The sequence below is a fragment of the Scomber japonicus genome, chromosome 11 (assembly GCF_027409825.1).
Source record: "Scomber japonicus isolate fScoJap1 chromosome 11, fScoJap1.pri, whole genome shotgun sequence".
Taxonomy (NCBI): domain Eukaryota; kingdom Metazoa; phylum Chordata; class Actinopteri; order Scombriformes; family Scombridae; genus Scomber; species Scomber japonicus.
In genome coordinates this window covers 10,066,684-10,091,861 of record NC_070588.1, presented here as the reverse complement: position 1 = coordinate 10,091,861, position 25,178 = coordinate 10,066,684, and the positions used below count along the sequence as shown (strand labels likewise).

The 25,178-nt window shown below is 38.0% G+C and overlaps 1 protein-coding gene across 1 annotated transcript in view; it reads left to right on the top strand.

Moving 5' to 3' along the window:
• The first annotated feature begins 10,422 nt into the window (after positions 1 to 10,422).
• LOC128368334 (partitioning defective 3 homolog B-like) overlaps positions 10,423 to 25,178 on the top strand; it is a 140,262-nt gene continuing 125,506 nt past the window's right edge. Inside the window, exons 1-3 of the mRNA XM_053329123.1 lie at positions 10,423 to 10,529; positions 11,373 to 11,586; positions 23,273 to 23,374. Of these exons, the coding sequence (XP_053185098.1) occupies positions 11,470 to 11,586; positions 23,273 to 23,374 (219 nt within the window). The 5' untranslated portion in view covers positions 10,423 to 10,529; positions 11,373 to 11,469. The remainder of the gene's footprint in view (positions 10,530 to 11,372; positions 11,587 to 23,272; positions 23,375 to 25,178) is intronic.

Genomic DNA, 25,178 nt, shown 5'->3' with positions numbered 1-25,178 from the left:
GGGATTAATCCAGAGCAAGGGTCTGTGTCAATCTCCACTATTATTCACAATGATAATGTTAGGATGAATAAAGCGGGCCAAGACATTTCCAGTAAGATGACGCGTTTAACATAACAAAAGGATGTTTTTCGCTGCATCTTATTCTGTTTTCTGAAAAACCTTGATTTCATTCAGGAAGTCAGTCAGTCAGTCTGCTATCATCTCTTCTTTACATTGCCTTGTTCTTTAAGCCCCTCTAAGCCCCCCATCTTATTCTTACCCTTCACAACATACTTTGTGTCTTTGCTCCTTCCTTTCTTTCTGTCTGCCTCCCTTTCTTCCCTTTTTTTGTTATACTGTATTTCCTCCTCATCTTCTGTCCTCTCATCACACTGTTTCTCTCCTTCTTCTCTGAGGATTTGGCCCAGACAGAAAACGCTTGCATATTCAATTATTTATTTATTTGTTCCTTATTTGCATGAGGGCAGAGGGTGTGATAGTGTGTGTGTGTGTGTCTGTGTGCTGGATAAGAGAGGTCAAAGTATAAGGATGATGTAGTTATGGGTTTGCAATTAATGAATTTACATACAGTAATGGGGAATGTTTGGCAGGCAGAATGCCGCTCCCAGATGGGAACAGGTCTGACCTCTGACAAATGGACTGATCATAGAAGCAGAGAGAGAAGGAGAGAGGGAGACTGACCTTAGAGAAAACAGAACGATCTCCCACTTAATTTCACAGACACTCATTTACAGACGTTTTCATAAGAGAGGGTGCGAAGGGAAAGAGATTAAATTGCTTCATGCATTGATAATATCCTATATTTTGTATTAGGAGGAGACAGGACGGAGCCAAAGAAAGGGAGAGGGAGATCGACAGACTTACCAATCTCTGGGCGATCTCCTTAATTTCACAGACGCTCATTTACAGGCGTTTTCATAGAAGAGAGAGAGAGAGAGATTAAATTGCTTCATGCATTGAAAATGTCATATTTTTTGTAAAAGAGAGTGGAAGGAGATAGAGGGCGTGAACCCACTGGTCTTTTGGTCTGCAATTCGTCTGAATCCAATTCAGCATTAGACTGCTTCCCATTCCATTGCTCTATTCATAGGCTCACATCAAATACTTATTGCACTCAGAAGGCACATACAACCAACTGTATTGATTTAAAGGATAAAACCGGTGATATTTGAAAATTGTCTCAGCGTCAACAAATCCCATGAAAAGACCAAAACCAACAATAAATTGATCCTACTGACAAGTATTGCCTGTGTATCCAAAGTCTGATAAATAGATTTCCTTTGCTGATGTGGTGTGTCTCTTCATTACAATGAAAATGGGCAATGTAGTTTATTCGGAGTCAGTCCCATGTACACCGTCCTGCTTCTGCATCCTGTGTCTTTTTACTAGATATTGCTTAAAAGTAGCATTTTTTGTATTTTTTTGACAGGAGGGCAAAGAGAATCTAGGCTAAATACCCTCATTGGTTTCAATTTCAGCAAATGCTGTGTTGCTGTGTTTGTGTTTAAACCGTAGTCTGAATCAACACCAGGAGCAGCGGGGTCTCTCTGTTCTGGCTGTGGAGCCTTGCTGTTGTTGAGAAGGGGTGAGGGAGTGCTTGTACTTGGCCCAGTGCATGAGAGCTCTGATGGATTCTCCGGCTTAGCAGAACCATTGGAGTGGGAGATGGTAGTAGCTGGGCGTGAGGTTATGTGGTTTGCCACCTAAAGAGTGATATATAATGAAATGCTAGTCGAACACACTAAAGACACTGAGGTCAAATCTGCTAAATGAAGCACACTGTAGTACTAGATTGGGACACACATGTAAATAACTACACACTAAAGCTGTGCTGCACTTCCACATAGATGCAGCCCCTCATATGAGTAGAGTGCAAGAGCAGAAAAACTGAAATGACAAAGCCAAATATCTCAATAGAGTTTGTTTAGCACACCTAGATTAGTTTCTCCTTTAGAAAGACTGCCTGACAGACAGCCACAAGAGTTAGTCACTTTTTCCGCCTGATAGGTGCAGCTCTACTTAATCCACACCCGATCCTGATCCACTTTTGTCTTTTATTGCATATTTCGTGGTGTAAATTACATAAAAATGAAGTAAAGATCATTATCCAAGCTCTACGTTCCCCAGTTGAGTCTCAGTTTGCCTTGATGTATTGCAACTTTGCGGCGTGACATCAGAGGTGAATTGAGAGATCACAGCACAGTCACATGATAAAATACACACACACACACACACACACACACACACACACACACACACACACACACACACACACACACACACACACACACACACACACACACACACACACACACACACACACACACCTCCAAGTCTCACAGCTAATAGGTTTCAGGAGCTGTCGGAATAATTCTCTGCTTGTTATACACACATAATTAGTTTTCAAAGTAGCTTTCCATGAATATAGTATCAATTACTTCCTCTCTCGTCGCTATCCTCCTTGGAGACAGGTGGATTTAGTAGGCTCACATTTTCTGATGTGACAGTGTGTTAATTGAGCTATTAGCCAGAGGTGTGCATCTGTGTGAGAGAGAGATAAATATGAAAACTCAAGGGGTGTTCAAGTTCAGTTCTTGGTAGGTGTGTGTGTGCATGTGTGTGCCCGTGTGCAAACACCTTCACAGGTGTTTTGTTATATTTCCTGTCTGTCTCCCTTAATTAGCCCATGTTAACAATACCAGCCTGATATTTGAGAAAAACAGGAACTTTCTTTTTTTTTTTTTTAAATAGTCTAATTTTGTGCAAAGAACATAAATATTTCTGTTTGCCTAATTTGACACAGTCATTCACTGAGTGGTCGGTGTGTTGAAAGGTGAAAATGTGTCTTCATCGGTTTTTTTGGAAGAAGCCTTCAACTCTATGTTTATCTCAATATGTTTTGTTTTACTGTTTGAAGCTAAATTTTCTCTGTCTTATTATTGCCTTGTCAGTCATCTGTGATGTACTTTGAGTTGCACTTAGTTGCATGAAAGGTGCTATACAGATAAAGTTTTATTGATTGATTGATTGATTGATTGATCTAAAGTTGTTGCTGTAAATTTAGAGAACTAAATCTAATATTAAATAACACAAAACTGTCATTGTCATTAGAAGATGTTCCTTTTTAGATGTTGCTTGTTTATAATATCAACTGAGATATGAGGTGTCTCACTGTGCTTGTCTGCTTCTCTGTCTTTTATGTGCATACTGTATATATACACCCATAAGAAATTATTGTTCAAATGTTTGGCAGCCTGAACCAAATGGAGAAAACAGAAATGTTTATGAGACATGGACATTTGTACTTCAGGCATCCTGTAATGTAAGCAAGCATGAAATTAAAGTCAATGTTTTAGAGTCATCACTGGTGAAGAGCCCAAATTCCTTCCTTATCCTGAATTATGTCCATCTCTAACACGAGAGTTTTGTTTTCAAATTTTAGAATAAACATAAGACATAGGAAAATAACAACATTAGGCAAATACATTTACTTTAGGGCAGAGTTACAGTACATGACATTCTCCAATTTCCAACATATTCATCCAACCCTCCGTCTATCAATCCATAATAAGTCCAGAATTCCCGGTGGTGCTATAAATATGTTTTTTTTGTGCTCTGGATAGTAGCAAGGCTAGAGCATATGTGACACATTGAAGATCTCTGCAGGGACAAGGAATGATCGACGGGGCTACGATTACAACTGTGTGTGTGTGTGTGTGTGTCAGAGCGTGTGGTGGAAGGGCCTATTGACAGACAGCTATTCTTTACACTGTGCAGTGGGATATGGGTTGAGACTGTGTGTGTGTGTGTGTGTGTGTGTGGGCCACTGTGGGAATAGGGGTGTGGACTGAGTGTGGCAGATCGAAATCTCCCTGCTGACAAGTCCTAGTATCGATCTGTCTGTATATGTGGCCAACACATACCCCCCCCCAAATACACGCGCGCGCACACACACACACACACACACACACACACACACACATACACAGTGGTCTAGTGGTCTGCAGGGTGTAGGAAAAATCTTTGGATAACATATAACATGTTGAGAACAAGGATTTGGTAATCTATCTTGGCTGGATTTGTTTTGTTAATATAATTTATTGATGAGATTTGGAGATTTAGATGCAATACTGAGCAGACAAAGTAATGTGAGCACACAGAAAACAAAATGAAGGCAACAAATAACTATCACACAAAGAAAAGCATTAAGATGAAGTAGGCATAGTTACTCAATGATATAACAATAATTATAATAGTATTTTGACATGAATTCTTTATCAGCCAAAAAAGCAATTTACAAGTTTCTGTTTTTGTCAACCATTACTCAATACATCCCAAAAAAGCAAAAACAAGAAAAAGAATCACCCGAGGGTCTCTTTTGTCTCTTATGATCCCTCCTGGATTTTTTTTCCTCAGTGGTGAATCTTCATTTTCCCCTTTCAGTCCCAACTACAGTTACACCAAGCTGTAGGCATACGCTACCTAACGGAAAATCCAATAACTATACCCTTCTCCTAGGCTATTGATGGCTTCGGGGAATTCTTGGGTTCCTCCTTGTGTATATAATTATATATATCCCGGTAACCTGGCAAATGTAATGAGTCTCCTTTTGACTGTAATTTTTCTCTGGCAAGTGGCAACACTTGAGGATGCTCCTCTATATGTTCACCAGCTAGTTGCTAACTTTGTCTGTGTAAAATTTGATGCTGGGCAGGTAGCATATCAAAGCTTTCCCAGAGTGTTGCATCTGGTCACTATACAGATGAGACCAGTGAGACTGAACCAAAACAGTGAAGCTAAGGGGTGATAAAAATCAAAACAATGAGCTGAAAGATGCTAAAACACTAAGTGGAGCTTAGGGGAACTGCAAAGTCGGGTGGTGTTTGTCATTACAAGCAACTCATATTACGTGTAATAGTTTGATTCAACGAAGAGCAGCTTTTACTATAAGTTTACTGCCACGGTGCATAAAAAAAGATCACATAACATATTTTAAATCAAGCATATTATACAGAATCACATTATACTGTTATGTTCAAATAGGAAGTCAGACAGCCGGTTCCTTCAGCAATGAAATTAAGTTTGGTCCTTAACTATTTTAGCTTGAAATGGGCTTATTCCACTGTTGATATACAGTACTGTACATATCAGCAACACAGAAGTGAGAGCCATCAAGACCATATAGGCAAAAAATAGTAATCATTATCATCATTCTAAATGCCTGATGTCTTTTTGTTTTGTTTTGGATATCATTTATATTTTTAAAGATGCTATGACTATGTAAAGATGCTATTTCACCATCTGTTATATGTTCTACAGCCAAGTGTCTGCATGTATTCCTTTATCTCATGCTTTACTTGTCAGGACAAAAATAGCTGGTAACTGTTCAAACAGAGCCCTATTACGGTGAAAACCATTCTACATCAGTCCCCAAGAAAGGAATATATCACATCAGCATTAAGCCAAATGGTTGCCCTGGAATTATATTTGGATCATTTGTGGGTATTATTGTGTATGTGGACCCCTGTTGTCTCATGCCAGATGTGCCTCTCTCTCCGTGTCATATATTTGATTTGCTTGGGGTGATTTTGAGACATTACGGATGGCGCATATGGAAAATGTAGATACATGATCTTCATTGGTAATATTCAGTGTTAGTGCAGCAGTAGGGGGTGGAGGAGAGAATGAATGAGGGACAAAAGATGATGTGTTACTACATGTAATTACAGTAAGCACTATCATACTGTACATTTGCCCTGTGTGTGTGTGTGTGTGTGTGTGTGTGTGTGTGTTTCTATGCTGCATTTGTTACACCAGCATGTTCTCACAATGCTCTCTTCTCTCCCACTGTGCCCTTTCATTTTCCTTTTCTTTTTAAAGGCAGAACATGTTCTTCCCCACATATTGATTTGTTTGCCAAGGTCTGGATGCACCTGGCCCAACAGCAGGGGAGCATTCACTTCCTAGCATGTTCGCTGTGGTTCATAACAGTTTGTAATGGAAGAGGCACGACATGGGACACTGCTGAGATTAGGATTTTACCATATGGGGTGAGGAGAGGGGAATGAGCAACCATGTGGATCAGCTGGGCGAGGTTTGAATGCACATGTGTGTATCTATGTGAGTAAAAAATAAAACCAAAAACAGTGGGAGCTTTTTTTGACTGCTGGGTGGGAGATTGACTTTAGTGGTTAGTTGAGTTGGATCAAGTCAAGTCAAGATAAAATATTCCTAAAAATACAGTTATTGAAAATACAGATTGTAAAGTACTGAAGACAAGAGCTTTAACCTCTTAACGCACGCTGTTCCGTTCACGGGACGGGACGGATGTTAGGAGGTAGCCACACGTTCTTCTGAATGTTTTAAACACCAACCTTTAAACATATATATTCATGCCGTACATCGTTGGAAAGCTTAGATTGTCCTGATTCATTCAAGACCACTCACGACTTATATGGTTGCTCACAGCCGTAATAGTATTAGCGATTAGCTCGGCTAGCCCCTGAGCTAAGTAAGAAAAGCTATAATGCTACATACCTTCAAAGTCTTCCCTTTATCCACAACGATCATCTTATGACTCAGCACTTTCTGTACAGCTCGCCAAGTATCCATTCTTGTGAAATATGAAATCCGTTTCCATAAAACCGAACAACTTTCCTCAATATGTCCATGTATTTAGTCCAACACGTAACGTAATAACACAAATAACAAACCATATACGGTCCGTTTACGTCATTTCCTGACCTGCGCGTCCATCTCAGAGTACACGTGACTAGATGTTTACGACCGTGAGCCTCTTCTGCTTCTGACGACACCACACACAAGCCAATAAATAAATGAGAAATAAAACATTTTTCTTTAACTTTTGCTTGCAATTAGCTAAATATTGAGCAGGGACTTTGAAAATCTTTTAGGTAACACAAATCTATAATTTCTGTACTCCAACAAAACAAACTCCTGCTGGCACTCTTCTCTCCAACTCTGTCATGACTGAATATTTAGTTGATTTCGACAATAACTCAACTCTCACAAGATTTCAGTGCAAGAGTTTGTATGGTTGTGTCCATAATGTTGCCAGACACTTATAATATCAATTTGAGCTCAACAACAAGCACTTTTAGTGGATGTACATTGACGGGGTAGTATTGCCCTGAAGGATTACATTGCAGCTTGTTTTGTGATCTCACTCAATATTGGACCAATTTCAATACAAAAAGATGGGAAAATAGGGTCCAGGTTGGAAAATACCAAAGTTTCCCTTTAGGATGTATAAAATTGTATTCCAATAAGACATGTGATGAAGACAGAAAAAGGGTATTGCCACTCACTCTGCAACATTTCAGTTAATTTAAACACTTCAAAATTCATATCCTAAATGATTATTCAAGTGTACTTATAACTTTGAAACTTTCACCAAAGAAAGAAGAAAAAATGCATGCATGCAGAATGTGCCTTTTCTCCTGGGGTTCATTAGAAGCAATGGAATTCAGTGACCCAGAAACTAAACCTAGCCCAAATCAATTAGTAGACATACACATGCATACATTTGAGCTGCTAATTACAAAGCCAAACTCCACCTCACAGGGAGGGATTTCTTCTTTGAAGATGAATCAAATTATGAAAAGCTAAAATGTTATGCAAATACTGTATTTTTGTTGGCTTCAACAGCATAATGTTGATGCAATGTCAATTAGTATGGAATGATCAGGGGCTACATTTTATAACTGTCAACTGTGCCCTAAAATTGTTGACTGTCACTGAATGCATACTCTAGGTATTTTTAATAAAATATGTATCACTTCATATGAAATAATGTTATATAGAAAAATAATTAAGCTGGAGCTGTGGCTGTTTAAGTTTCCTTACATTATTTTGGCTAAAATATTAGAATTTCCGGTGATGTGAATAATCATTTTCAACCTAGAAAAACAGACGGGGTTTTCTATTTTGATTGTAGTTCAACTGTATATTTCAACACCAATTTAAAGATGCAATATGTAGAATTAAGTGGCCTCTGGTGGAACAGACTTGGCAGAAATGGAGTATAATATGCATAGGCATGTTTTAATCACGGAATTATCGAATGAAAATAAAAATGGTTGTGTTTTCATGACCCTAGAATGAGTCCCTTTACTTCAAATAAGGAGTGGGTCCTCTTTGACGCAGCCCACCACATTGCACCACCATTTTTCTACAGCAGCTCAGACTGGACAAACCAAACATTGGCTCCAGAGAGGGCCTTTCATGTCTTTTGCGAGTTTGGCAGGTATTCAGTTGGTAGCAATCTGCAACCTGATGATATGACAATATATGACTTGGTAATCTTGCTTGCATGGTTTAAAGTAGTTAACCTACTGGTATTACACATTATTAAATACTTTAACCAAACAGTAGAATTCTGTCAAAAATAAATAGAATAAAAATGGGGTATGTCCAGGTAACTGGAGAGAGAAGAGAGTCCTTTAGCAAAAGTAGAAAATAACCACACATTTTTCATTAAGTCTAATGACGACAACAGGCCAATTTTGCAGCAGACATTGTGATTTGTCATTGTAAGAAAAGCACAGGTGTTACTGATATCATTAACAGTGGCTCTGTGAAGTGCCCCTGTCAGCCATGACAGCGTGACAGCAAGCCAGCAGGCACAATACTAAGACACTGAAACCAAAACTGCTAAATGGAAGTCAGCCATCATTCACTTAATTCTTTACACCTTTGCTTTTCCTACAGTGACATGCCAAAAAAATCTTCTGCGAAAAAGGCCTGGATTGCAACTATTCATCAAACACAGAGCTTTGACTTTTGTTATTATAAGAAAGTGTCAAACTTTTTTTTACCCTTTAATTAATAACTTATAATCATTTATAACTGCAGGACTGGTGACTGATCAGTGACTGCTATTATTAGACAAATGTAAAATGCAAGTGCAAAAACCTGAGACTGCTTTTAACACCAGATAGGCTCTGTGTTTGTCTCTGAAGAAACGACCGGCAGACCATCATAAATTATCACCATAAATGATTATGAATTATTAATAAACACTTAAATGTCTCACACTTTCTGATAAGTCATCAGGTCTTATAAGTTATTAATGTCTGGTTCGTGTTTTGCGTTTTCTAAGTCATCAGTTCTGCAATTATGTTTAATATGTCATTATTGAAAATAATTAAAGTCTGCATTGTTGAGAAATAGATATTTTGTCTGGATGTCCTGCTGCCCTTTCCCGAAGGCAAGTGGTTTTAAATCAGAGGTGTCTTCCTTAAGAATTAGATTACATAGCATGGAGGTATAGGAAGGAGGGATTTTTCACAACCTGGCAACCCAAAGTTTACACTCATTAATGGCTTCTAAATGATTTATAAATCATTAAGAAATTATTTATTAACCATTAATTAAGCCATTAATTATTTAACTGTTAATTGTAGGACATTTTATAGAAAGTGTGTGTCAATATGGTACAAATTATAACAAAAACTAAAAAAAGTGTTGAGTTGGTGAGAATTTCTCTGTAATACATTTGACAGAAAGTACTTTTCAGTGTGTAGTTTTGAGTGCTAAACCTTATATTAACATAGTTTCCCCCCCGAATAATTTCCTAAAAGTAGCTGTGTAACTTAGAATTATAATCATCTCCAAATTTTCCCCTGACATACATAAATAACTTTTTTTTAAAATACATTTTTATATGAAATATTTCATATAGCTATATAATCACATTTCATATTTTTATTGGATGTTTTAAATGCTTTGACTGCATTATATTATTATTGTGTTATATAAAACAATCACAGATGTGATGGTTACATAACAGTAACAGTAAACCTTACTGTGTAGATACATAGAAAATAATTAGGCCCTTTTGTTGAGGAACCCCCCCCCCCCCCCATTTTCAGATCCCCTGTATTTTAAATGGGTGATTATGCTTTTATTTAGTGGAAACATCATATTAGACACACATTATTGCTCAAAGCATAGTATCTGTATGTTTTAATGCATCTGTGAAGGTTGTTGGTATTGAAAACATGACTTCACATTAGACCAACATTGTTATTTTCTAATGAGAGAATAAATGTTTCATCAGCATGTTCATCTGGATATATGCTCTAAAACTTTGAAATGAACTTTTTTTGTAAATACAAAAGTTAGTCCAGGTTATTTCTATAACTCTGGCAGTAATTGGAGCACTTTCTCTTTAAGAAAAGTGACAGCAGCAGCCAGCGGTGGAGGAGCTGGTCACAGGAGGAGCTGTGTGGCCAGGAGGAGCGGACGGCTGTGCAGGAATCTCAAAACTTACCAACAACACACACTCATATATACATAGTAGCCTACAGTGTCTTATTTTACTCCTTTATTTCATTCCTAGTGTGACCTGAATGTAAAATAAAGGCTACAGTGTAACTTCCTGTGGCTGTCGGTGATGAAGTGGATGCTACTGACCGCTTGGAAAAAAGGAAACTTCCGAGAGGGAAAACTTTGCGGAATGATGCCCGAGCGACTGCATCACCTCCTCCCTCCAAAGTTCAGCTAAGGTGGCTAATGTTAGCTTTGTCAGTTTAATAGGAAGTTATTTTTGTTGTTGCAAACTTTCCCTCACTTGTCAGCACTTGTAGTAACTTAACATCACCGGGTTGTTTTTTTAAAGCGTGTTGCAAAGTGAGAGCGTTTCATCCTCGGCTTGTTTTTATCTGCACAGTAACACAGTGAAGCTAAGTGGAGCTAACCCTAACCCTAGCCTCTGTCAGCTGAAGCTCAGCAGATAACTAACTCACAGAGAGACAAAATGACAAGACACACACTCAAACCCGTCATTAAAAAAGACTGTGCTACTTTTATAGTGTTTGTAAACGAGTGAGCAACACATGTATGGACCGACAGAGGAGTATATCGACACTTGTTGGATGCTACAAGAGGAGGAGGAGGGAGTTTGAGAAAGTGATATTAGAGTTGCATGTACTTTCTTATTTGTTTTATAATAATAATAATACACATAACACAACAACATTACATCAAACAATATAAATCAGGTAACATTGATGTGGAAGTTAGTGAAAGTTTTGCAAAGATAGATACTTAAATATATGACTACATAGTGCAATAGTACAATGAATAAAAAAGAATGTGATTGTGTAGTTAGTGTGAGACAAGAGTATGTCACTCGCAATACTGTAAGTGCATTTTCAGGCCTCATATAGACAGTAAACACATAGATCTTACTGTCTACTGTCTTGTTAGGAAACACTAGTGACTGTGGAACACTTTGACAAGCTGTGTGACATTTAATTTAAAGGATGTGAGTTTTTTCTTTGGACTTCAACCCTATGTTCCAAATCCTTTTTTTTTCTTTCACTAATTCTCCACTATTCTTCTTCAAGACTTTTCAGAGGCCCCGTTCAACAACCTGGAGCATCTCTGCATCGCCACTTCCACTGATCATCACCTACAAATCAGAGCACCCTAAAAGCTGTAATAATGAAGGTGACGGTGACATTTGGGCAGACCGGTGTGGTTGTGCCCTGTAAGGAAGGATGGACCGTGAGAGACCTCATCCAGCAAGCCACACAGAGATACAGAAAACTGCTGGAACAGGTATGGTTCAGTTTCACATGTACACCAACACATACAGTACTGAGAAATGTATGAACTTTTCTCAACACAATAGACACATACAATGCTGCAGTGGTGGAAGAAGTATTCAGATCCTTTACTTAAATAAAGGTACTCATACAGAAATGTAAAAAACTCACTGAGCTCTAGCAACAGCTTTTCTTATCTGGCTATAAGTAACTTTCTGACACTTTCACCTTGTACATCATCTTAAGAGGCGGTTAAGATGGGTGTTTTTTTCATGTAGTTGCTGCTCATTCATTAAACTTTTTAAGTGGCAAGTTTGAAATAACACTTCATGTTAATTTATGCCAAACACTCCAACCAGCTCAAGAACATCAACCAAAAAAAAAAAGTAATTTTATCTCTCTTTTTTGAGTCTCTTTGACATCTGAGCCACCGGTTAGCTGCATTATTCATAATCAGAAGTTTTGTAATAATGTTCAGATTTTCATGAACTCCTGAAAGACTTGTAAAAGAGGCAAGATAAGTTTTTATGAAACAGCGCTTTCATAACATTTGAGGTTTTTCCCCGAAGCCATAAAAGAATTATTGAAAGCTCTGTCAATTTTATATCATAAAAAGGGCCATGTGATTTCCTCATCCCAAAGTCTTGGGAAATTAGACAAAGCCATGGAGGTCCAGTTCTCCATAATTGCTGTATAAAAAATTAAAAAGCATATCTGATATGAATTGTGATGGTCCAGACAGGAGCAGGCATGACTCGTTTCCACTTTAGTTGTGAGTGTAAAATGCAAATGACTCCCTCTTGTGATTCCTTTGTGACTGCTGTTGATTCCCTCTGCTGCTCCAGGGGCAGGAACCCGGTGACCCCCATCAGACGACCAAATCTTCTCAGTGACTCACTTCATATTGGCTCCATTATTCAAAGAGCACACCAGTCCTATAGATAGATGGCCTCTGTTGTGATTGAGAGAGAGATGTTGGAGCTGTGTGCGCTCGTATTTCTGCGAGCCAGACACACAGACAGTACTCAGAGATGCACTCCCTTTTTCCACTCTCTTCATTTTCTTGCTCTCTTTACCTTTTTTGCCTCCTAATCTGCTTCCATCTACCCATATATCACCCCTCCCCACTCAGTGCTTCTATGTGTTATGCCCCCTTCATCCTATTTATCATCCTTTTTCTCACAAGTACATCTCCTCTTCACCTTACACATAGCCCTCGCTTCCCTTTCATTTGTACTCGGCTTCCTCTTTGAACACTTCCTCCTTTACCTTCTGTTCGTCTTTGTGAGATAACCCTGTTCCACCTAGAAGTAGAGATGAATAGTCTACATTTAAAAGTGGCCTTAAACAAATAGATTCTAGGTGTATGCAATGGATCACAATCTCAAAATTCAGATCATATCAGAGTTTTGAGTCATGGATCGGATCACTTTTAGGAAAAATGAAAACAAAAGAGACAAATATAACTTTATTTTCCATTTATCCTGTTAAACATTTAAGCAAGGAGTGTTTACCCATCATCTTAAATGAAAACAACATGCCTACTGTTTTAATATCAAATATTTAATACTCAATTGTTAAATTAAAGTGCAATATGAGACATGATGAGCTATTCCTTTAAACGCAGTAGTGAATGAAAAAATAGCCTATTTCCATATCATCAAAACTCATAAATCATAACCAAGAAACATGAACACATTTTGGCGTGCACCTTAGCTTGTTGAATGAGCCACCACACTAACATTTACTGGGAAAAGCGCACCGCTAACATCAGTTAGCAGGCAGCTGCAGCACATTAAACAGCAGACTGGTTGGGTCGCTGCTTTTGAAAAATCAACTTGTCATTCGTGTTTGGGGCACAAACTATGTGATCAATCAATCTTTATTTATATAACTCCAAATCACAATGCAAGACATCTCAAGGCACTTTTCACATAGAGCAGGTCTAGACTGTCAATTAAACAAGACCCAACATTACCCCATGAGCAAGCGCTTGGTGACAGCAGGAAGGAAAAACTCTCCTTTTAATGGGTAGAAACTTCCGTCTCTAGATGGGCTCCATGGTGTCAGTTTTTCTGAATTACCCCAACAAATGCTGACAGTAGGGGCTATCAACCATTAGCACACATTATGATTTTCACTTTAAGTAACCAAATCAGAACAAATATACTGATTTTCTAGTAAAATTATTCTAACTTCTGTTTGACTTATTTAATGACAACATTTTCGGTGTCGTTAGTGTTCACTGAGAGATAGAGTGAGTGCTCTAGGTGAGTTTTCCTGCAGCTTTGATACATGTAATGATGTACCACCCTGCCTTATTGATTAGGCCTTGAGTGTTTAAATGCGTAGTTTCCTGCCTGTGTGAATGAAATGCTTTGTTAAGCACATGCACAGTGTGTGTTTCGGTCTCCTCTTCTTTTCTTTTCTCTTCTCTTCTTCCTCTTGTTTTTTCTTTCTCTCTGCCTACTCTCTCTCCCCCACAGCTTTGTCAGCACTTCAACAATCTCTCCTCCTCTCACTACCTTCACATTCCCCTTTGTAATTCCAGTTTTTTTACTTCCTCCCCTTAGTCTGTCATTCTACTTTTTTTGATAGTTTTGACCTCTTTCTGTTCGCCTTGTTTGTTGTTTGCCATTTTAAATATTCTCCTTTTTGTTTGTGTTCCTCCTTTTCATACTCTCCTATCTCTTCCTTTGAATGCCTCCTCCTGCATTTTTCTCCTCCTCCTCCTCCTCCTGTCATTCCTCCTCCATGGGATAGGGAATAGTTTCCTTAATTGCTATATCTCATCCCCTCTTCTCTGTATTTGTTTTGTCTCTGCATGTTTTCCTTTGCTTCCTTTGCTCTCGTTCCATCGCTCAGTCATTTTCCACCAACACTAATCTGTTGTAGCCGGGTAATTATGGCTGTTAATGTGTTTAGAAAGCTAGGATATATGAGTGTGCGCTTCTTCGTAAAGTAGTCCGGTTCCTAATCCTTTCCACTGCTAGGGAAATCATGTTTTTAAATTGTCATGGAGATGCCTCGCTTTTTTTTTTTTTGCCTGTCTCTCCCTGTCCCATTCCTCCATTCCTTCTTTATCTGCCTCATCCTACTTAAGAGAGTATTTTGCTTGTTTGAAATTTTTTTTTGTGCGTGCATCCACCATAGCTAACTGTCACCGGTGGTCTCAATTATCAACTGCTTTGTTGGGAATTCCCACAGCAGCGCTTAAGCGGAGCTAACATTTAGAATAGGCGTTAAAGCTATTTTTCTTTTTTAGTGATCTTGAAAATAGCTGGGGATCCTTGGAAGTTTGGCTTTAAGTTACAATTCAAAGAAGATTTAGTTTTGTGTTTTAGTTACATTGCATTATTTATTTATTTTTTTAAAAGTTGAACATCATCACAGCCTAATTATCAGAATTTGTATACTCTTTTGTGTTGTTCAGTGTCAAACCGAAGGGGGATACGAGACACAAAAGAGATTAGAACGTGACAGTGTGCTGACGTGTTTGTACGCAGGATACACCAGACTTTTGTTCTACTTTCCTATTGTAAACTGTCCTCTAAGTTCTTTTCAACTTAGCTTTCACTTCACTAATTAATATACAGCCTTGAGTTTGGCTAACCTGATTTTGAACACGAACACAATGACTGATTATTTAGTTGTAAAGACATTGTTTAGTGGAGATAACTCTATAATGGATAGAAACAGGAAGGAATATACCCTAATTTTTTTGCACCTGAGCCCGATCTTTTTAATACTGCGTCCCTTCTAAGATGTGTTACTCTAACTGCACAGTCTAGTTGAATTGGTCTATTTTATGTAAGGTGTTTCTGACAATTGAAAAGCTTTGCATTAAAAATAAACCACATTACAGCTTTTATTTAATTACGTTCATGTTTTAAAGAGGATGTAAAAATGTTAACAGGATTTAAAGAATGTAGAACCACTAAACAAAGCATTAGATGTGACTTTCTGTTTGTTTAAATCAGACATTTTATCTGCTTATTAACTTCTTATCAAAAGTTGAGAATAATCTTCTTCCTTTATTCAATCAGGTGAGAGCAGACTAAGACAACTGTCTCACACTATATTCAATGAGTATAAAAAGTATAATCAAACGGGCACAGATAGATGATGATGCAATAAACTCGAGAAAGAAATTGGGTTTGACGGGACTCAGTATAGCCAATACCAATCTACAGACGTACAAGTTGATACTCTGACATCCCTGTTGTATATGTCAACCTGAAGGTCTGCGGTGTACTTCTAAAGAGAGAAGTGTATCTTTGTGACTCACCTGTCACTCAGTTAGTGTCACAATATGAAGTCGTCATCCACCTTTATTACACGAGACAGCTAAGAACCGCACTCAGTACACCATAATGTATAATTATATGTTGTAAAACCAAGGAGCAGAAATATAGAGCTATCAGTCTTGATGGATGAACACGGAGGCCAAGCATAAATTGTGGTGGGGGTGAGAATGAAAATAGTACCAAAGGAAAAAAAAAAAAAAAAATGCAATACACAAGGTTATTGTAGAGAGGCAGCAGGGAGGAAATGAATAAACCTTTTGATGAATGTAAGAGAGCGAGAGCTGAGATAGCAGGGCGAAACGGCCGGAGAAAGAGGAGGGGGGGTGGAGAGGAAGGCTGAGGCTGTTTTCCTGGGGAGTTGTCAGGAAGTCATCAGTTTGTTGATAGACGTCTTAATTACCTTTGGCCAAATAAAGACGCACGCAGTTGTGTGCTTACGGATGCCTGTTTATGTCATTCCTGGTTTAGTCCCTGCTAAGAAGTGGGCTGTATTCTGTGAAGTATTAAACTGTGAATAGTGTTGACTTAACTTTTTCAAATATGCACTGTATTTACATCAAACTATCTATAAAACAATCTTAGTAATACAAGTGTTGTTGTTTGTGGTCCAAATATGTCTACAGGTAAAGAAACAAACTTTCTCTTGTGGGCTAATGGTGTGTTGAGGCATGTGTATTTATTAAGCTTGCACGTACAGTACAGTAGATAGTAAGGTGGATGTGTATTAAAGGGTTCCTGCCTATGTGGGTGTGCACTGTGGTTTCATTAGCCAGGGGAGGAAAGCTGATGAGGCGTGGCCAAACAAGCTGATAAAGTTGTAAAACATTGTGGCCCCATGCCAGAGCGCAGGCAGGCAATCATTTCTGAGAGGGAGGGGCCCGGGAGGGGACACGTGCCGCCTTCCCCGAAGTCATGCTGCAGGAATGTGTTGTTCGAGCCTGACGTCTATTCTGTTCTGTGCTATTCTATTCTATTCTGTTCTGTTCTGTGCTATTCTATTCTATTCTGTTCTGTTCAATTCTGTTCTGTTCTGTTCTGTTCTGTTCTGTTCTGTTCTGTTCTGTTCTATGCAGTTCAGTTCTGCTCTATTCTGTTCTGTTCTGTTTGATTCAATTCTGTTCTGTTCTATTCCATTCTATTCTATTATATTCTGCTCTGGTCTGCTCTATTCTGTTCTGTGCTTTTCTATTCTATTTTATTCTGTTCTACTCTATTTTACTCTACTGTGCTTTACTCTACTTCAATCTATTCTACTCTGATCGGTTCTACTCTATTCTGTTCTACTCTACTGTACTCTACTGTACTCTACTCTACTCTGTTCTACTCTATTCTATACAATTCTATTCACCATCGCTGTGTCCAAAAATCACTCTCTTATTCACTCATTTTTCATTATTAGCAGAAAGTGTTGTTAGTGTTCATGCCATGGACACTACTTTATTCGTTCCATGGTGGAATATTTGAGCTGATTATAAAGTGGAGATATTTACACACTCATTCAGACACTCAAATAATATGGCGGAGGGTTAATTTCGTGCCCTGATAGTAAATAGGGACTGATTTTAGACACAGCCCAAGATAGAAAAGGTAATTTTCCAATGCCAGATCATTAATGTATTAGGTTGAATACCCTTGAAAACAGATCATCAACACATCAGTTTTTTATAAATCCTATCTGGAACTTAAAATGCTCTTAAAATCGGATCTTGAACACTCAAGATAAACCCCAAAAATGTGCCTAATTAGACAAGTGAAGCATCACCTTGAGTCTAGCTGAAATGTGGAGCTTCAACTGAAATGTGAAACATTGGGAGTAAAGGTTACCTTGGCGTTTCCACCTGCAATGTCCTTGCTTTGTTTTTCACTGAAGGCAAGCTTTGAGCTTTCAGCCGGGTCACAAGATGAGTCAAGGCCAGAGAGCGTTAAACTTTGCAGAATCAGATTCACTGTCTCTACATGATGGTGTTTGTTAAGATACCTTATAGAGCAGCTCCAGTGGTAATATTACTAACTTTACATACATTGTTGTGACTATTCCAGACCCCTTAGTTAAAACCAAAATATTGGAAATGTGGTTTTCTTTTTTCCATTTGAATTGATGTAAACGGCCTCACATTCAAGTTGTTATAGCTTGTAGCTGCGAGTGTGTCAGTATCATTTCATCGGTGTCCTCCTCTTTGCACTGCCTTCAGTTTAAACAGCAGCATACATACCAAACCTTTGCATCAACTGACACACTACAAAGATCTGCTGTTACTGCAGATAGAGAATTGGTGGGGGATGACACATTACTGATTAAACAGAATGATCTGCATAATGGTGTAACTGTTGTGGGATTTCACTACAACCTGATAATCATTTTTTTTAATTCCTAAGAGTCAAATACCAAAAACTGTCCAAATTATCTGTAATAGTATCAGGCAAAACAGTGTATTAAGTACTAATCCCCCACCTGATTTTCAAGTTAGATCTGTGTGTTTACTGCTCTTATCTCTAATTCTCCAGTATCTGAGACTCGGAGGTACGGGAGTTTCTGCAGTTCACAAGAAATATACAACCAAATCCGCTCACTCCTCCTCAATTTCAGATAAGATTAGTGTACTCACAGCTCTTATCTCTCAACCTCTCTATCTCTTGTGTTCTTAGCTGTATGGCTTCCCCCACTGTAACAAAAATGAAGGGGGGGGGGGGGGGTGGGCTGTTGTTGACCTAAAAACAACAGAAGGCATAAGCAATGAGATTGTTGGATGTTTGTATTTTACATAAAACTTTATGTCAAGACATTTATAGCTTTTGTTTCCTGATGCAGTTAAAACCTATTGATTGGGAATCTTGTGTCGTGGCCCAGTGGTCAAATACTCAGAGAGCAGTGTTGTGATTTTACAGTGTGTTCCAGGAAGTTGTGCTCATAGGGAGGTGCTGTTATCTGCCAGTTAAATGGAAGCAGTTTTAAAGCTCTGGTCTAGTCTTAAATAGTACACTAAAGTGTGCTTATTATTATTATTAGTATAAATATTATTACATTTATATTTAGTTTGATATTATTTTAGACACAGAAAGAAGAAGAATTTGAGAAACTAAAAACCAATACATTTTTGGAATTTTATCTTAATGAATTGTTAATATGTTTTTGAGGAAGCACCACTAAAGCACAATATTAACTGAAATAATACGGACCATGTTGTGTGCATTGTACTTGTGGTCAATAGGGACGTACTGTAAAACTCACTTTTGCCCCTTCCTGGGTGGGAATGAATGTGGACATGATGACCAGAGAAGGCTTTGTTTACATAACAGAAGTATTTGGTACTGTGACTATGAGCTCATGTTGAACTGGAATGTAACTATAGTGAACTATAAACAATCTTATGAAAACTTTCAACACTTGATTCTTTTCTTTAATCCTGTTATCTAAAACACATGTAACAAATTGTGAGGTTTCTCATGTTGATCAGTTAAGTTTCTTGTGAAATCAGGGCTGTGTGATATGACCAAAATCTCAGATCCCCATATAGATTATTTTATATCCCGATAAGGATACATATCATTTTATAGAATATTTTATACAAATTCAATTAATACATAGTTTCTGGTCCCTTTTAGTATCAAAATCCATCTTTGTGTTTCCTCGGACAGTGTTCTCTTGTTGAGTATAGTAACAAAAAGAGGGACTTTGCCACTACGATATGTGTGTATATATATACTATATCCATTTTTGCGCAATAGGGGGACTGAATTTGACCTCTATCACTTACATCGTAAGTATTAGTAGGGAATTTCTTAATGACCAGTATGAACAACATTCATTTGGGCACCTGACTGTTCTAAGACAGACTTGAAATATTGTGAACCTGCCCTTTAAAAAACTACAGGAGCCCATTCTGAAGCCTAGGTGGTTTTACAAACACTGGGCTCAGTGAAACTAAAGTGTGTGTAGCCAAGGTTACAAAACACACACAATGATTTACTTGACACTTTGGCACTGAAATTTCCCTGAGTAATCACAAAACCATTTACAGATCTTGTCCCCGATTTAATATTCTCCAAAATCCTGATTGATAGATTAACTAAATATTACAGTGCAAACATAATGTTTGAAAATCTCTCTCTCATACATCTGGCCTGGGTGTGAGCCAAGCCGTTATTACAACAGAGTCACACAATGAATTCCAGCAGGAAGGGAGTGAGGGAGAGAGAGACAATTTGCAGTGTAAACAGCCAAAGTGTCAAACTCTTATGTAACAGTGATGGTTGAAACCTCTTGTTTGGTGACATGACAGAAAAAAATAGGTGCAGGTCATATTTTCTATAGGATCAATGCTTTATTTTAATAGGCAAACACAAAGATAGGTCCATATATCAGCTGGTGACAGTGAAGAATGACTAAAGCCAGTATTAGTTACTATATGGTAACAAGTGGGCTACATATCACTCCAATGAAGTTTGGTATAATTGAAGTATGAAATAGAGTGTAAACATGGTTTCTGCTAAACATACAGTATGCCATCATACTTATCTCAAGCCTTACGAAATAGTAGGACTGGGTATCGGTAGTCAATACCTTTTATGATATCGGTGGGAACAAATGGATACCTAGTAGTATCGAAATGTCTCCCGCCAAGCAGTGATATCTTCATTCCATCCTTTTTGCACCCAGAACCAGAAAATGTGACTATATGGACCTAATCACAGCCAATCACAGCCAATCAATGCAATCATTTGACTACTTTCAAAATACATTTGTGTAAAAATCAAATCACTAAGATGTGGAGTGGTGGCATTTTCTGCAATTTAATGTTTCTATTCACATGATTGGTATTGAATGAAGTACTCAACTGGTATCAGCATCACTTTAAAGGTATTTGGATTGGTACTAGTATCATAATTCTTTTAAATGATAACCAACCCTACTAAATCGGTGTACTTTAATTTTTTTTCTGTTCTGAATGCATTTCTGTGGCATTTCCAACACATTAAGAAAAATTGAAAGAATAAATTCAGTTATAGCACCAGTGAAGAGTTTGGACGCACCTTCCCATTCCCTTAAGTTTTGTCCAAACTTTTGACTGGTACTGTGTAATATCTGGATATAAAATCACACTTTATTAATGAAAACTAATTGAACTTCTTCTGTTGTATTTTTTGGTTTGTTGTACCTATAGCACATCAGAAAGGCTGCCATAAATATTTAAGAAATGTAAGTAAGTAATTTATTGAACAAAAAGCTACGTTTTGAGTAGGAACTGATACTGATATTGAGACTCGCAGTGATATCCAGGGACACAGACCGCTTTGCTCCATCTTACTCTCCTGCTTTTCCCCCTGATGGGAGTTTTTTGAAAAGCATTGACAAGTACGTGACCCTGAAAGAGTGACTTAATGGAGCGCCAACCCTGTAACATTTTGAGTAGTACCTTTCCTTTAGGCTGTGTGTGTGTTTTCTTTTATATGTGCCTGTGTGTATGTGTGTTGTGTTGTCTCAATATGTTGTTCAACAAGCAGCTCTATGTAGTCAGCTGTCCAGTGCAGTGTCGGTGTCATTAATCACAGACCCAACACCGCGGAGAAAGAGAGGGAGGGAGAGAGAGAGAGAGACAGGGAGAGGGAGAGGGAGAGGGAGAGAGAGAGAGAGAGAGAGAGGGAGAGGGAGAGGGAGAGGGAGAGAGAGAGAGAGAGAGAGAGAGAGAGAGAGAGAGAGAGAGAGAGAGAGAGAGAGAGAGAGAGAGAGAGAGAGAGAAGAGAGAGAGAGAGAGAGGGAGAGGGAGAGGGAGAGGGAGAGAGAGAGAGAGAGAGGGAGAGGGGGAGAGAGAGAGAGAGAGAGAGAGAGAGAGAGAGAGAGAGATAGATCTGTATAAGGCACCTAGGGAAAGATGTGGAAGATGTGAGGAGGAAAGTTACAAGAGAGAGAGAGGGGGGGGGGGGGGGCTGTCAAGTACAGAGGTATAGACTGACAACAACAACACAGACACACTGGCGGTTGATTTAAATCTATGGGATTTGTGAAATCAGCAAACTTGTTTATTTTTGTTGTCATTTTCAGATGTAACTTTGATGTTTAAATATATATATAATTAAACATGCAGGTTTGACCCATCTATTGTTTCTGCTGTTGTTATTACATGTGATGTGTTTCTTTGCTAGTGTCTTTTGTTTTGTGGGGATCAACTGTAAAACCCACAGCAGACTTTTGACTTGTTCTTTTGTGTTTGTGAAACTGGATTGAACTAAACTGATTTGAGGTTGTGGGGAAAATGAAAGAAGACTATTTACTGAGTGGATTGAACGCTGAGACTGAATTACACACACTGAAAAAAACCCAAACCATTTTCCACTCTCTCCCGTTACCTGGCATGCCCGTACACAACAAGACTTAACCATTTTCTCATCAGTAGTTCCTCACCCCCATTTGCTCCGCCCCTTTAAACTGTATGTATGTAAGTTATTGTAAAGACACATTATGATTGGTTGTATAAAAATGAAGAGGAGGCAGGTAATTATTACAGAAAGCCTTTATGATTGCTTTGGTTTCATCCAGTTGTATTAAAATTAACTCATTTTATTGTTCTATATGATAATACTGAACAAAGAAAAATTAAGATTTCAATTCAAGGTTTTAATTAACCTGTATATTAAATCAAAACCTAATTAATGTTGCTACTTTGAAAAGAATGTTTTAATGTGTTGTTTACCACGTAGCACAATAGGTGTAAAGAAAAGTGCAAACCATAAACTATCCTTCACCTGTGCTACCTCTGCACCTGCTGTGAGATTAACTGCCTCTCTCAATTGTTTGTTTTTGGTGTGTTTCACCCTTTCCTGGTATTTTCTTCCACATGAAAGAATACATCAAATCAAGCAAGTAGGACTCCTTACTGTTTGTCACTTTTAAGATTATGAAAGTTGAAAAAGACTAAAAAGCAAAAAGTGAAGTTATTACTGAAATTTACTGAAATGTTACTGTCGACTATTTTGTTAGTTACACCATGAATTAAACCATATAAAACTTTTTATATTACTTTACACATCAACAATCAATATGGAAAGTAATTAATCAGTGCCTATGTTTGGAAAGGAAAAAGCAAACCGAATTGGTTGTAAACTGAGTACCGTTCATTAAATGTTGTATTGGGTCATACCTTTGTCCAAAATGTTTAAATTATAATTTCCATATGAAAATTATGAATAATTATGATCTACACATTATAAAATGTTTTTTTTTAATTTACTATTGAAACTTTTTTACCTCTGCTTTGATTAATCAGATGATAATACCTGGTCTAGACATGAGATTTACATAAACAGCCACCATTTAGAAATATTAATAAAGTGAGGTTCACAGTGATAGTTTGCAGTTCCAATCATATTGTTTTTTTTGTCTTGTGCTGTATACAGGAAGGGGACTTTCTGGTTCGGACTCACCATGTTGAATATTGTGATGGGGGGATTTTGGACCCTGATGATATTCTCAGTGATCTGGTTGAAGACAAGGACAAGGTAAGAAGAACATGCTGCCATTGAATCTGTTTCTTTGTTGCTGCTCCTGCTTTTGATCTGACTTGAAATCAAAGGCATTAGAGGCATATATTTACTTTTTCACTACAAAAACACACAGAAAGTCAGAAAGATGTTCTGTTATTTTATGGGTTTGTGTTTTATGTGACTTAAAGCTGACCACACAACCATTATAACATGTTCACTAACATGTGTGAGGTAAGATTTTAATAGCCTTTAAATTAAAATGGTCTGTTTACTTTATGACCACCACTAAGAAACATGCATGTGACTAACAGAATACCCAGTGAGACAGTCCATAAAAATAGAAAGAAGTGCCAGACAGGTCGTGTTCTTCTACAGAGAGCTACAAAAATCACTGTATTTAAATCAACTGTCTTTATCTCTTGAATCAGAGTCATAAAATGCATATAATCCTTTTGATTCATACCCATTAATTAGTAAAAGTGAAAGATATAAACTATACAATGTTTGAGTGGGTATCAGTGCCTTGTATGTTGTGTAAGTGTGTGTGTGTGTGTGTGTGTGTGTGTGTGTGTGTCCTTGTGCACCAAAAAAGTGTATTGAACTGCAGCGGACTGTAAGCCACTCCCTTAGATAGAATATTGCCTCACAAGCAAAATTCAAAGGGAAAAGGTTTTAACTTGCCTTAAGCATTAAGCAGTGTCATTAGCAATTCACTTTCGGAGACTTTGCAAACTCAATCCATATATTCCTCATTTTTCTTATTTTTCCCCTGAGGAATGTGTCATCTTTCATTTTCCCCTTTGGAAAGTCTAGGTTTTTTCATACTCTCTCATAGACTCTGGCATTATTAGAATGTGATAAATGGCCTAGATTATGGGCTTTTTGAACCACGGCTTTGGACCTTAAATGAATCTTGAGCCTTCTCTTGCTGGATCTGCACATTAAAACAGTATCAACACGTTTTAATGAGCCTGTGTCCTATGGTGAACTGAATTTTTCATTTAGGTCACAGCTTGAGAAAGTTGAAGAACCTACTGGCAAGAAAAATGTAATGTACAGTGTGTTTTTCCGTCCCCGGCTTGTACTGTATGCCTTTAAGGATGTATAAGGATTTGTTGGAGATTCCCCGAACCAATTAAAAACAAAGTTGCATTAGTTGGCAGTTACTCTCAGGGCTGCAATAACCTTCTGGGGGAGAACTGAAATGATCTCTTCCTCTCACTTTAGCCAGGACACAAGCGTACTCTGTTCATATCAAAATAATCATTCATTTTAGTTCAGAGTTTAGGGATCTTTTAACTGTGATATTATCAGGAGTCCAGCTACAGCAAAATGGAAAATGCTTACTGTATAATCTTGAGCTACAAATATGACTAATGAGGACCATCTTTAGAGTAAAGACATAATATCCACATGACATTTTAGAGGTATTAGATAGCCTTGATTGTTCTCTCTGCTGGATGACTTTTTCTGATGAGCTCTCAAGTCTTAAAGTGTGTGAGGGGTTACATGACACACTGAGCTGCAGCCCAGCGGACATATGACTCAGTGACAATAGCAATAATAGAGTCAGGAGACTAGCCTGAGACTGATCTACAATTACTACTGTGAGAGCCTGTGACCATAGTTCTGTAGAGATACAAAGAATAGCACACACTGGTCCTGCTGCAGACTTGAGTCACTCGCCCTGTGCCTCTGTGATCTTGTTTGTCACCCTTTTTTTATGTGGAGGTGTTACAGTATGGAGGTCAGTCAGTAGAGCACTCTACAGTAGCAATCTACTGTTACTACTACATCATTTTTACAGCCTCTCTAGTTG